This window comes from Exophiala oligosperma (assembly GCF_000835515.1).
Source record: "Exophiala oligosperma strain CBS 72588 unplaced genomic scaffold supercont1.7, whole genome shotgun sequence".
Lineage (NCBI taxonomy): Eukaryota > Fungi > Ascomycota > Eurotiomycetes > Chaetothyriales > Herpotrichiellaceae > Exophiala > Exophiala oligosperma.
This window is the reverse complement of record NW_015622824.1, coordinates 897,534-911,381: the sequence shown is the minus strand read 5'-3', so window position 1 is coordinate 911,381 and position 13,848 is coordinate 897,534. Positions and strand designations below refer to the sequence as shown.

Genomic DNA, 13,848 nt, shown 5'->3' with positions numbered 1-13,848 from the left:
TCAAGAGGCAAAGAGGGTCTCACTCAAGCACGTTCTTCGTATCCGTCATCTCTGATACGGAACGACACGGCAGGGTGTGTGAAAGCTTTGGCCTCACGGAAGTACTGTTTCCTTGCTGTTAATCTTCCAAGTCAGGAGAAATAGAGGCACGCCAGCATCGATCGAGGCATTTGTCGTCAGTCCGGTAGAAGTCGACTTGGCCTAGACTTTTCTTTGCAACTTGTCTGCCTGTATAAAAGTCGCACAATCTGTTGGCTGGTTTCAAAATTAAACTTGCCCGCACTGCTGCAGGTGTCATTCCATCATGTTCTGGTTACACTCGGACACGAAGGCCACTGATCGTCTTGGACTCGTTTGTCAGCACCACCTCAAACTTGCGCGAGCAGACTTATCGCTCTTACTGGCTTGGCCTCGGACGCCTACAGCAGACTTGCTTAACCGGAGCCAGGGTCTGTGAGAGATGGGCCAACCATGCCGCCAGGACTGCGCGTCCTAGCAAGGACAATCATGCCCCTAAGCCCTGTGCTGCCCTGGACTTTCGTTCCTCGTCGATCTCACTGGTGAGGACATGGGCTTAGTGGATCCGGCCTGCACGGTTCTCGTATGCATGAGGGTAAGCCTTACGAGGACCAAACGTGCCCGACCAGCCGCTAAGTTGTAACTTACGTCTCTAGGCTGAAATCGTCGAGACTTGTCTTTGCGATATCTGAGGCAGCATCTCCCGTCAGCACGATATTCTCTTTACTACACTCGCGCTCACGCTTCTGAAAAGGCAATTAGACGCGGGAATGCCTTTCTACCAAGTTTGAGGCATGCATATCCTTGCTGCATCGCTCCAACCCAAGACTAGAACCGCTGCAAGTACTCTAGACACCGGAGATCGAAGCGGGGTTAAAGTCTTGAGATTCCAGACCTTCCTAAGGGCGGTAGCTGGAACATTTCAGACTTGTTTGCTTCCCCTTCCTTTACACAGGGCACTACGAATACCCGTAACCAAGTGATCTAGCATTGGTCATCTTGGCTGCAAGGAGTTCCGAACCCATACTGGAAAATGATGGGAAGGAGGAAGGGCTATGGCAACCATGACATCCACCACGTTACTCTTCCTGCCTTATGACAACAAGAAGAAGCCTTTTGATAATGACAATGTTCAATCTCGCCAACAACACACCGCACTGGAATATCATAGAAAACGAAAATTGTCCAAAAGCCAATCTCGATCTTCCATGAGCCGTACGAATGAATCACCAACGCCACAGTCCTTGGGTTATTCCCCGGGAACATCGACCTCAGGAGATTCCGAGACCACTGATGCTACAGAGCTCTCACATCCTCGAGTCATCGGCAAATGGCGATTAGACCCATTCGATGCGCTTCGCGACACTCATGTGCCCGAATATGTCCAAGAAATGCTTGATCACGGTAAGCCCATTCGGAATATCTATCAAACTCATCTGTTCGACATTGCTAATTTACCTTATAGCCATAAGACATCAATGGGTGCTTTACGGTCCTTCGCGGGAGGACGTAAGACACACACAAGCTGATATCATGAGCGCTGCGATGAGAAGCCCTGTCGCGTTTTACTCCGTCGTCTTTGCCGGGGCGTGTCATCGAGCATGGCTGGCCGGTCCTCAATCGAACTCCAACAAGAAAAGCATGATGCTGCGCATGTCGTACAAAGCTGAAGCCCTTGCATGCTTGAGGAAAGAACTTGCGGCTCACCAAGGGCCAATTTCAGAGGATCTTCTGCTGTCGATCAATCTGCTCGGGGTTCATGATAGTGGCGAGGTCATTGTAGCACCACAAAAGCCAATGGAACCACCTCTTCGCCTACACCGAGACAATGAATTCTATTCCAGTATGCGATGGCAGCCCAAGCATCTGGAGATGGTGTACAAGATGGTTCAGCAACTGGGAGGTTTGAGGGCATTGAGGACCCATGGTCTGGCGGAAGCGCTTGAATCGTAAGTTCATCCTCGTGACCAGGTTACAAGAGCTAACGACCCGAAAGCACCGCCCTCAACGACGCTCTCCTGACACTGGAAACGCCTAAAGTCGACCTCCTTAATTCCACGCAATATTATATCGCACAGTGTGAAGCAAGGTGGGATAGACAAGGCCGAGAACTCTATGGAGCTATGAGCCAGAGACAGCTTGCGCTTCTTGATGGGTTGGAAGGTAGAGACGTCATGCAGGACATCCTCAACAATATGCGCAAACTTGTGGTCACCTATGAATGTTTTTGCAGAGACAACATCAATGGACCAGACTTATTGCAGATCATTGCAGCACGACGCTCTATCCAGCACAATCTGCTTTGTCCACCTATTTCGAACGACTGCCGCTACCTGGTGTGCCGCTATGCCATGCTGATATTTCTGGTTGAAACAATCTACCCCAAACCGCGCTACGTTGGTATTCATCGAAAGATGGCAGAGAAACTCATGCTTGCGCTTGACGAAAGTTCGATTCTTGGATACTGGGATCAACAACCAGCAGCTTTCACGTGGGCGAGTGTTCTGGGTGGCGCCGCAGCTTACGATACCCCCTTGTATTCTTGGTACGTGGCACAAGTGAGCAGTACAGGCTGTGGCCTTACTACAGATGACTGGACCTCCGCATACCAAAGTATGTCCTCGTTTCTGTTGCCCAGTACAGAGCACGAAAGGCGATGCTATAGCTTCTGGCATGACGCCCGCGAATTCCGTGCTATGCGAAATTCCGCATCAACTTGAAAGTTCAGAACAGAGGAGTCATGCACTGCCGCAAGACATTTTACCTAGAAATTGGCCATAAAAGAGAAACATTCCAAGAACAAAAGAGAAAAGATCGAAAGGACATTGTCAGGGGACAGTGACTTTGGCACCTAGAAACCGAAGCTATTTGACGAAGCCTTCCACGGTGCCGATCATGTCGGAGATCGGCCTTTGCTTGCTGCCCTTTTGCCCTTAGACTGTTCATGATTGTTCAAGAGTTAGAGATCAACTCAGACCACGAAAGCCAAAGAATGCGTGTGGCGTGCTATGTTTTCGTATTGCGTGTAGAGTCCGGGGTTATGATGATGATGGTAGGCTATGATAGGTGCGGATCGGACAAGGGAGGAAAGAATCGGCCCCCAAACTTGAATCACCTTCGAGTCTTTCGGGGGCTGATTTGCTCTTCCCCAAGTGGTGCGATGCCCCTTATCAGCCTTTTGAGGCCCCTCCACCTGACAAGCCGAGTATTACGAGCATAATAGGGCAATAGTGAGCGCCCAGAGCGTCTTGACCATAGAAGGCTAATCACGGAGGAAAAGGCGTCGGCTCAAGATGTCTCGAGTTCGTTACGACCCAAGAAAAGATGTCGAGTATCTCAAATTCCAGTTTCTAATCATTTTCCCTAGGCAGACATTTGCTGTTTCTTACCTAACTTGATATTTTTATTTCGAGGTCATAAAGAAAACCCAGAAAACTTGATCCCAAGACTAGACCATGCATTCGCACAAGACGACAATTCTTCTTCACACCCAACTCCGTGCAAATTGCTGATATAATCCAGTACTGTTTCTTTTAGGGAGGCGGAGAGGTGGTGAGATGGAGGTGGGTCGTCGCGTGTCTTCTGGCAAGCCCCGCCAAAAGGTGTGGAAGCCCAAGGTCAAGACTGGGTGTGTCACTTGCAGGTAAGCAAAGTCGTCGTCTATTTGGACTCTTGGAGAATCGTCGCTCACCCTGCTACATTTCCAGGGTCCGCCGGATCAAGTGTGACGAAGGAAAACCGACGTGCGCGAGATGCTCATCGTCAGGCCGAACATGTGGCGGGTATCATCAGAACAACGGCAACAAAACACAACAGCCACCAGAGCTAGGGACGTCGTGGGAGAGACACTCATGGCAACACTCCTGGACACCGTTGGCGATGCTGCTCACGAAGAATGTACGCCACTGCCCGACACCATATCCTCCACTTCTGGTCTTTGACAGCAAGGTCGAGGGACAATCGTTTGACTTTTTCCGCTCGTATTCTGTCCCGGAGCTCACGGGGCTGTTTCGGGTCGACGAGGAATTCTGGCATCTCTCTGTGCTTCAAATGTCCATGACCCAGCCCGCCGTCCGGTACGCCGTGACGGGACTCGGGGCCCTGCACCAAAAGTTCTCCAACGGCCACGACACGGCGATTCCAGACGACAGCACGGATTCTCAGATCCAGTTCGCGCTACGACAGTGCAACCGAGCCATCCACGCCCTCTCGGACACGGCTGCCTCTCGTGAACCGGTCCACGAAGTAGCCACCCTCATGACGTGCATCCTCTTCACCTGCTACGCCACACTGCAGGGCCACCAAACCCAAAGCATCATGCATTTCCGGAACGGCATGAAACTATTTCGGAATTTGGAACGTTCGAGAAGAAGAGAGCCAACAACGGTAACCGGCCCCCTCCCCTCGACGACAACAACATCGACCCAGTACGATGAGCTGTACAACGCTTTTGTCTTGGCCATGACGACCCTCGAAATCCAAGCTCGGTCCCTGATGTACGACGAGGATTTGCCCGCGTTCATCACTCAGTCACAGACACTTTGGCCCGTCTGCCGCTCAGAGAATGGCAAGTTGAGATTCAAGAGTCTGACCGACGCCCGATGCTACTTTGACTCGTTGTTGAGCGACTTGCAGTGTTTCCTCCTCGAGTGCGACAGCCGGAACGAGTGGACCCAGGTAGGCGCCCGGCCACGACAATCCACAATGGACCAATTCGACGTCCTCGTTCGAAGGCAAGACATGGGGAAAAAGGCATTTGAGGTCTTGAAGGATGAGCAGCAGACCAACTACGACGATCGAGATCGCAAAACCATACTGGTCATCAAGATGCACAATTGCGTCATGGACATGTACCTGTCGATATTTCGACTTTCATCGACCTATGGAGACCTGGTATGGGATTTCTTTGAGCGCACTTACCGGGAGGTGGTCGACCTTAGTTATGAACTATTGGACTGCGAAGACGACAAGGAAGATTTTTCTACAATGTTGCTGCCACTTGTAAAAGGCAAAAAGATCACCAACACGCTACTAAAATCCAATGGTGCAAATACAGACGGGGGAGAAGAAGTCAAAATGGAGGAGGTCGTCGTCGAAGAAGTTCCAGACGCGACGTCGATCGTCAGGGAACCCGTCAACCGACCTCGGCCGCGTCCGGTGTTTACGTTCAGCCAAGGTGTGACAGGTCCGTTATACACCGTGGCGTCCAAGTGTCGTGATCCCAAGATCCGGAGAGAAGCCATAGTTCTCCTCTTGCGGTACCCTAGACGAGAGGGCCTGTGGGACACGTTCAACGGGGGAAGGGTGAGTTGGGAGATTATGAATCTGGAGGAAGAACTGGCCAAGCAATTTCACTCCTCCTCAGAAACAACAAACTCTCAGGTTCAATTCGAGGTCAAGGTTGCAGCTGATGTTCCAGTCTCCTGCAGGGTCAGAGAGGTTGAAGTTTTGATGGTCGGTCCACGTACGGCCACGGTTAGGTTAAAGACGGTGGCGGAAAGCGATCGAGGAGAAAAAGGAAAACACATGAAGATCATGTCGTGGTGAGACGAATTTTCGAAGAAGACGACTACAGTCGTAAGAGTTGTACTTTTTCTTCCTTTCTGGACTAGATCTGTCTAAACAATCCAGAGACTAAACACCAGGAAATATTCTAGGTGTATCGAAGTTTTCGGGTTCCCAAACCCTCCCTTCCCAGGTCTCTTCATTCGGTAATTCACCTTGCTTTTGGAGTTGTTTGGCCACTTTTTCAACTTGTTCCCAAGCGCGCAACACATTGTCACCGAGCAACATCTTGACTTGGGTATCTGTGACGTTCCCACGGGCGAGAAGTCTCGCGATCAAGTTTGGCCATTGAGATGTGTCCTACCGAATTTATCGTTCGTCAATCCGATTCTGAAAAAACAAAAAACCTTTTCCCCATGTAAAGGGGTAAGGGAAAGAGTAAACCCACCTCGAGACCTTTGACGTTGAGAGGGGCACCGTCAAAGTCGGATCCCAGACCGACGTGTTCCCACCCGGCTTTGTCGGCGACCCAATGTACATGATCGATGATGTCTTCGATCGTTGCCCGTTCAGGGTGTTCCCAATTCATAAAGAAGGGGATCGCAGGGATCATCACCACCCCGCCGTTTTTTCGGACCATCCCCAGGACATCGTCGGGTACGTTCCGTAGGTGGTTGTTGACGCTGTATGCTCCGGAATGTGAAAAGATGACCGGAGCCCTTGCGACTTTCAGGGCATCCCTCATGGTCTGTGGAGAGACGTGACTCAAATCGACAAACATTCCCAGTCGATTCATTTCGAGTACCGCGTCCCTTCCGAATTTGCCGAGTCCATCATCCTTGCCGGCTTCCAAATCCACACTGACCCACGACGTACCCAAAGCGTTGTCACAGTTGTGTGTCAGGGTCATGTACCTGACGCCACTCTCGAAGAAGAGTCTCAGCGCACCCAACGAGTTGCCGGTCTGATGGCCACCTTCGACACCGATCATGCTGGCGATTCTACCGCGGTTGTGAGCCCGACGGACGCATGAAGGAGTGACACAAAGTTCAAAGAGGTCAGGATAATGATCGACCATGCGTTTCGTGATGTCAATCTGTTCGAGGGTATCTCTGACGGTCCACTAGACGGGAGAAAAAGGGGGAACGGATCAGTAGAGAAAAATGTAGCAGGTTTTCTTTTTGTGTGTGATGAGTGATATCAAAGTGACAATTCCAAAAGGAGACAAAAACGTAACGTACACTAGGTTCATTGAGATCCGGTACAGGCTTGTTCGGGTCGTGCAGGTCGACACCTGGAACGAGGTCTTCCGGACACGGCACGTAGACGGACCAGAATTGACCACCCATCATACCGTCCTTCATCTTTTGAAAATCGCTGTGACTTCCGATCCTTTCGGTGCGAAAGTCACGATCGTAGATTTTGTTGTGAAGTTGTTGTCTGAGGTTGAATGGGAAATCATTGTGGCCGTCGATCAGCGGAGTGGTTCGCAGTAGTCGTCTCGCCCTGGCCATGTAATCCGTCGGATCGATGGGGTTTATCGTGTCGACGACAGAGGTCCATGTCGGCCCTATCCAGTCCGACAGGACATTGAGGGGTTCAATTTTGGGGGGGAGTACGACAGACACAGCCAGGACTGCGACAAGTATGGCGACTCCGTACATCGACGATGGCCATGATGAACTCGTCGTTTTGGACCTCGACCTCGACTTTTCCATCTGCCTCGACATTACTGTCGTGGAGTAAAAGGTCCGAAACGCCCGCGGCAATATTCTTTCAAAATGTACAGTATGTTTTTGTTATCGCATTGAAAAGGGGGAACTTGGAATGTGTGCGTGAACAGTCCCTGACAAAGGTGATCCCGGGGCCGTGGGATGTATCGTCGTGCGCACTACTGTCAAATCTGATACGACGAAGAATTCTAGTGCCGAGACTCTCGGTAACGAAAATGCGGGATGGCACCAAACAATTCTTCAGGTAGGTAGTAAGTAGGTGTGTAAGAAGTGTAAGAAAATGCCGACTCGATTTCAGCCCGTCGTTGTACGGAGTACAACTCAGCGTGTTGTGTCGGCCGCAAAGGGCGCCTTTCTTGAGATGGCGCCGCGGAATAACTTTCGAGGTGTTAAACGAGACAACTCGATCATTCTCGGGTGGTTGAATCGTTGTACAATAGTAGTTCAATAGTTCCAAATCCGTAGTATGCCGTCGATAAGCGCTGCCATGAGCGTGAATGTCCGTTCCGTTCCCCCAGATTGCTATCTATCCAACTACCTCCTTAGGTAAGTACATTGATTTTGTTCACGATATAGGTATCCAACTAGCAACTAGGGTATGTGTCAGTCAAACGAGAACTTTTGTAATCGAGTAATAAAGTGTGGACGGACGAATTCTCGAGTGGGTCGAATTTGGACAAGTTCACGTCCTTCAGTAGGCATGTCAAATTAGGAAGGTAAATCCAAGTACAGGAGGAGTACCGAGTAGGGCCCCTGCACGGATACTCTGTAGTAGAGTGATCAGAGATAGTGGATAGTGTTCCATTTTCATGACAATCCTGCTCGTTTCGAAGACATGACACAGACGATTCTACGAATCAGATACCATAGCGAAAATTCGAGTATAGTCGACTGCTATCGACCTAGGTACTCTGTCCTCGTTGACGATCTGATTTTTCATCTGAATTCATACAGAATGGATTTGTGCACTGCTACCTCAGAACAACGATAGACCTCTTCACAGTGTATGTACCCAGTCCACTATTCCTGATCACTCGATCAACCTCGGAATCGTCTACCAACCGACCTCGTTGCTCGTGTAAAGATGGAAGGCTTCTCTTCTGATTCATCGGGCCCGGTAAGGTACGTCCTTCTCCCGTACTGCAAGTCAACTTCTGCCAGATTCACCAACTTTGTCTTGTGGTAAAATTTCCAAAAGACGAGGAGTAACACAAACAGCACGATGACAATGTAAGAGAATACAAAGTCAACCGGCTGCCACGGAGTCAACAATGTTCCATAACCCTGGATGATGAGCAGAAAGATATTGAGTACCGTGACGAAATAGGCTCCATATGGGTACAGGAACGCGCGGAATGGTAGCTCTTCCGGTGTACGGCCTTGAAGTTTCCACGCCCGACGAAATCGGATGTGTGTGACGCCGATGCAAGCCCAGGCGATAAAAGTGGCGGCACCGGACAAGTCGATTATGTAGCCAAAGACCTTTCCAGCGCCACTTGCCACGTTGAGGAGAGCCAACAGACCAAAGGCATTAGAGACGATGGCCGCGTACACGGGGACACCCCTCCAGCCTGTCTTGGCCAGAAATCGAGGTGCACGGCCCGTGTCGGCGAGGGAATACAGCGTTCTCGACGCAATGTAAATGGACGAGTTGACGGCGGAAAATGTGGCTGTGAAGATGAAGGCGTTGATCAGGTCAGGTCCGTGAGACCAACCGGCGTGCTGAAGGGCGATGCTGAATGGCGACAAACCAGTGTTGCTCGTGGCTCTCAGGATGGCCGGATCGTCAGACGCCACTGCGATGCCAGCGAAGAAGGTCATGCCCCAGTATATAAAGACCACCCTGAATATCGTGGCTTTGATGGCCTACGATTGTTTTCTCGTCAGCAATATTCTTGACTTCAACGGTGGGATGATATCATACATACCCTTGGTACATCCCTGTTTGGCCTGCGACTCTCTCCTGCCGTTATAGCCACCAGCTCCGTGCCGCAGTAATACACGGCAGCGAGAACGAACGACTTGCCGAAACCGTTGATACCATGTACAACTGGACCAGGAGTCTTCCAGTATCGGAAGCCAATGTAATCGCCACCAATGGCACCGGTGTTGCAGAGGATTGTGAGGAGAAAGGTGACCAGCACGCAGATGATCTTCCAAAGAGCCAGCCAGAATTCCATTTCACCGTATACAATAACACCGAAAAAAGAGAGACCTTGATAAAAGGCCCAAGCCATCAGAACCCAGGCGTAGCTTGGGACTTTGTCGGTCCAGTAACCCATGACGATGCTGATGAGATTGTATTCGGCTGCGATGTTGGAGGCCCACTGCGTGTCTGGTCAGCAATGATCCCATGATCCTGTATTCCATGTTCAACGCACCAAGTACCAATAGTTGTATCCAAGGCCAACAGCTACAGCAGGATCAATGAATCTTCCAGCAAGCTCGGTAAAGGCACCAGTGGTTGGGTACATTGTCGACAGCTCGCCGAGACTTTGCATGATGAAGAAGACATCGATGCCGATGATTATGAAGCAGACCAACGCGCCAATCTATAACGTGGGATGAGTATGTTGCCTCACACATCAGTTTGAGGATGGTAATGCGCACCGGACCCGAGTCAGAAATTGCATATCCAGTACCGTACCAGATACTCGCACTGGAGCACAAAAGGTGAGCTTCTGGTTTTCAACGGAAAAAGGGCCAGGTATATACGAACCCAATGACACCGCCTAGAGCAATCATCTGCATATGACGCTGCTTCAATGATCGGTGCAAGCCATGGTCAACAACTGTGCCATCCTCTGTTATCCGAATTTGTTCTTTGTCGCCGATGTCGATGGTTTCCTCATCGACGCTCGCCACACGATCAATTTCGGGATTGGGAGCCATAGTCAGACACAATCTTGTATAAACTACGGCGTCAAAAGCAAAGACACTTCCAAAGTAGTATGCTCTCTCCTACTATGCAGATGACTGTGGACCTAATAAGAGGAAAACGCATGGGAATTTCCAAGGGTTTAGTACTCCCCCAGCATTGTCCAACGCCGTCGATAAGCGGGGATATTGAGCCATTGTTCAACATTGCCAAGGCAAACGGCACATCAATCCTTACTGAAATGCTTATCATGAGGCGGAATAGCTTGTGTCGGGATAGTAGACTGTCTTTCGACGGTGTCTCCCCCAACCTTCTCACTGTGGCGGTCTGCCTCTTCATGTTCCGACGATAACCTATCTGTTGTTAGTCGAGTTAGCAAAATCATTCTCCTTTTGGACTCGGTTCATTTGTCTCCCCACAAAGTCTCGTGCTTTTGCTAGCTGACACATGGGGCCTTGAGGCGAGGATTGGATTGAGGCGTGAATACTCGATACAGAAAGTGCCATTTGTCTTGGCATCTCCGGTGAACGAGACACGGAGGAACTTCATCCCATGTACTTTGCACTTAGCATCACGCAACTAACTCAAGAACGCGTCCTAATTCCGCGATCTAGCATGAGAATCAACCTGTCTCAAAAGAGAAGCTCTTAATTGGTACGATTGGATTGTTCGCGCATCGTCTATACCACTTTAGAGGTGGCCTATGATGGAGACAAAAAAGCTTCCATGCAAGAAGCTATTCGCAAGCACAACTGGAACTATGTTCACAGTTACTTGTCTCTATATGACTTGGGGAATCAGAAGAGTGGGTTACGCCTTTAATCACTTTGACGAGGATAACCGTTGTGCAAACGACAGTAATTCACCCCGAGTGGGGGTGGCAGCCTGATATTGCTCCTCTCTTCGAATACCACCTGCCTCTTTTCGGCCTGACCAAGTCCTTGATAGGATTGGGTACTTGTTCTAGCACTACAACGGATCATATCTGTGTACCTGGTGAGAAATCTATGCGGAACGAGTTACGGATAGATTTTGATCCATCGTCGCAATGGAAATGATATAAGGGAAGATGAATCTCTCGAACTGTGCCAATTGGCCGATCGAGCTTTCCAGAGGAGCACAGAGTAAGAAGACCTCTATCGTAGCTCACAGCTGTCATTCGTTCTCAATTGCCACATCGTGGGTAGCCGAATCAAGTCTCTAGAAAAACAAAGATGGGTCAAGCCACCACCAACATTTTCCTATGGACAGGCCTTGCCGTTGGTGCGCTTGCCCAGTTCAGCCAAAAGATTGACTTGGCTGCCCTGGGACCAGTGTACCAACCGGCGGCCAATCATTCCTTCCAGGCCTTTGCTACCGCCAAACAGCAAGCTACAGACGCCATCAATCAGGTGATAGCCACGGGCAACAACACCTACGGAGTTTTGGACAACCAAGGAACATCATTTTCAGCATCCGTGTTCGATCTGACCAGTAACGAGTATCTGTTCGAGTTTCATTTTGAAGCACCGGGACTCAATGGCTCGCTTACCAAAGGGAAACTCACCGAAAACACCATCTATCGGACTGGGAGTCTGGGGAAGCTTTTGACGATTTACAATTGGCTGGTCGACATTGGCGACGAGGTCTATCTGGATCCAATCACTAAATATCTTGTAAGTACAGTCTTGTTCGTTTTGGGTGACTAGCACTGTTTTGCTGACGAGAGAAGCCTGAATTGGAGGCTGCAGTCAAGTCGTACAAGAATCCGCTCCTGTCGACCAACTGGAGTGAAGTCACCGTTGGATCGTTGGCCTCGCAAATCTCAGGCATGGGGCGTGATTGTGAGTAGCTTTGCTTGCTGTTCAAGTATGCGACTTTTGAAACACTAACAACTTTCTAGTCCACCTAGGTGACCTCGCAATTCAATCATTCCAGTCTCCCCCTGTATCTGATACGGTGGACAAGGATGGATATCCTCCACTGGGAAACGAGAGCATCATTGAGTGCAACTCTTATGGCGATTCTCTTCCATCGTGTACAAGAGCACGTGAGTAGACCACATTTGATGGAAGAGATGCCCTTGATCCTGACGATGTCAGAATTTCTTCGGGGCGTCATCGAACACCCACCCGTCTTTCCCTCGTATACGACTCCGAGCTATTCGAATCTCGCGTATGCTATTCTGGGCCTTGCTTACGAGAACATCACCGGCAAGTCCATCTCGGATGGTATGCGAGAGCTCTACAATGACAGATTGGGGATGACTTCGACGACACCAACGGCCCCTCCGAATGGTTCAGATGCCATTATCCCAAGAAATGACAGTTATGCAGTCTTTACCTACGACATAGGCATCCAACGACCGTGAGTTTCGTCTCCGTGCCTCGCCGATGAAAGTCGTTGCTAACCCATTTCTGAAGTGCTGGTGGGCAGTATATTACAACAAAAGATCTCAAGACCTGGGGTCAAGCCATTTTGAGCAACAAGCTACTACCAGGCTTTGTCACACGCAGATGGATGAAGCCGACAACGTTCACGTCACAGTGGGAGTCGGCAGTTGGTGTAAGTAAAACAACTTTCTGCCTCTGCAACTTATAAGCGACCGCACCTTGGGGGTTTCTGATGCTGACTATCATTGTTAGGCTCCGTGGGAAATCTACAGATATACGATACCCGCCGACACAATCATTAATGCTAGCCGCATTGTAGACGCATACACTAAATCCGGAGACATTGGCGTGTACTCGACAGTGTTCGGTCTTGTCCCAGACTATAATCTTGGGTTCACCGTCTTGACCGCGGGTGACAATCCCAACAGCCAGGTGCCTCCGGTTCGAGGTCCTCTCGTTGATATTTTTGTGAGTAATCTCCCGGTCCTTATTTGTAAAGGATCTTGAAGCCTGGCTAACTGTGTGACTCAGTACAAAGCCGCAGAAGCCGCGGCCAAGGAACAAGCCAAGAGAGCTTTCACCGGTACCTTCAAATCCAGCGATCGAAACTCGTCCATCACACTGGTCGTCGACGGAGGGGCAGGAGTCAAGGTCGAGCAGTGGACGAGCAACGGCACGGATTTCTTGACCCAGGAGTACCTGAAATCGTATCACGACTTCCGACTTTTCCCTACGGAACTGAGTACAGAGGCAGATGGCCTCACGTACTACAAATACCACCTCGACAGCTTTGTCAATCCAAACGGGGAACCTTTTACGGGAGACCCTTGGGCGGAGTACAATGACTATTGGATTCAGATTGACTCCAACATCTACGACAATCTTTCCACCGATGCATTCGTCATCGGCTTTGACAAGGACGGTATTGTACAGAGCGTGGCTTCTCAAGCCTTGAGGACCACAATGGTGCGGTCTTCCTAGGTGGAGGGATGTGGAGGAACATCGAAAATGGTTTCGTTCCATTCGTTCTGGTTAGAGACTGAAGTTCAGTAACTCGTATACGTAGTAATCTCAACAATCACTGGTCTGTGTATTCTTCGCTCCTCGGCTTTTGGATTGCGATGTAGAGCTTGTGAGAGTCGTATGCTTTGATTCTCGCAACTCGTGTTACTCGGCTTGGTTGATGTTTCTACGGCGAATCAATACACCTAATAAATTCATTCTTGTCAGACACCATAGGATATCTGGCAAGGCTGGTACAACATGTATAGCTTGAAGAGGGAACTCTACTCGTCATGACATCGGATTATTTTCTGATATGCTGAGCCCAAATCTGTCTCAC

General features: G+C 49.9%; 5 protein-coding genes across 6 annotated transcripts; 3 read left to right on the top strand and 2 right to left on the bottom strand.

Annotated features, from left to right (window-relative positions):
- Nucleotides 1–292: 292 nt before the first annotated feature.
- PV06_07633 lies at nucleotides 293–3,369 on the top strand. 2 transcript variants are annotated; one of them, XM_016408894.1, is made up of 4 exons: nucleotides 293–613; nucleotides 675–1,422; nucleotides 1,484–1,967; nucleotides 2,015–3,369. In XM_016408894.1, exons 2-4 carry the CDS (start codon nucleotides 1,074–1,076, stop codon nucleotides 2,736–2,738), a joined length of 1,557 nt encoding a protein of 518 aa, XP_016260648.1. In that variant the 5' UTR covers nucleotides 293–613; nucleotides 675–1,073; the 3' UTR covers nucleotides 2,739–3,369. The 2 variants fall into 2 exon arrangements, with proteins under 2 accessions (XP_016260648.1, XP_016260647.1); XM_016408893.1 differs by having other exon boundaries at nucleotides 293–1,422.
- A 206-nt stretch (nucleotides 3,370–3,575) lies between these two features.
- PV06_07632 (uncharacterized protein) lies at nucleotides 3,576–5,642 on the top strand (the record flags this gene model as incomplete). Its single annotated transcript, XM_016408892.1, has 2 exons — nucleotides 3,576–3,661; nucleotides 3,726–5,642. The coding sequence occupies 2 exons, from the start codon at nucleotides 3,576–3,578 to the stop codon at nucleotides 5,563–5,565; spliced, it is 1,926 nt and encodes a 641-aa protein (XP_016260646.1). The 3' UTR covers nucleotides 5,566–5,642.
- A 10-nt stretch (nucleotides 5,643–5,652) lies between these two features.
- On the bottom strand, nucleotides 5,653–7,253 carry PV06_07631 (uncharacterized protein; the record flags this gene model as incomplete). Its single annotated transcript, XM_016408891.1, has 3 exons — nucleotides 5,653–5,883; nucleotides 5,972–6,646; nucleotides 6,765–7,253. 3 exons carry the CDS (start codon nucleotides 7,251–7,253, stop codon nucleotides 5,653–5,655), a joined length of 1,395 nt encoding a protein of 464 aa, XP_016260645.1.
- A 933-nt stretch (nucleotides 7,254–8,186) lies between these two features.
- Nucleotides 8,187–10,172, bottom strand: PV06_07630 (uncharacterized protein). The gene is made up of 5 exons (XM_016408890.1): nucleotides 9,976–10,172; nucleotides 9,867–9,915; nucleotides 9,638–9,808; nucleotides 9,185–9,583; nucleotides 8,187–9,122 (listed from the first exon to the last, which is right to left on the bottom strand). Exons 1-5 carry the CDS (start codon nucleotides 10,146–10,148, stop codon nucleotides 8,295–8,297), a joined length of 1,620 nt encoding a protein of 539 aa, XP_016260644.1. The 5' UTR covers nucleotides 10,149–10,172; the 3' UTR covers nucleotides 8,187–8,294.
- Nucleotides 10,173–11,348: 1,176 nt separating this feature from the next.
- PV06_07629 (uncharacterized protein) lies at nucleotides 11,349–13,487 on the top strand (the record flags this gene model as incomplete). The annotated part of the gene is made up of 7 exons (XM_016408889.1): nucleotides 11,349–11,789; nucleotides 11,846–11,957; nucleotides 12,017–12,163; nucleotides 12,216–12,480; nucleotides 12,537–12,678; nucleotides 12,759–12,974; nucleotides 13,038–13,487. The coding sequence occupies 7 exons, from the start codon at nucleotides 11,349–11,351 to the stop codon at nucleotides 13,485–13,487; spliced, it is 1,773 nt and encodes a 590-aa protein (XP_016260643.1).
- Between the last annotated feature and the right edge of the window lie 361 nt (nucleotides 13,488–13,848).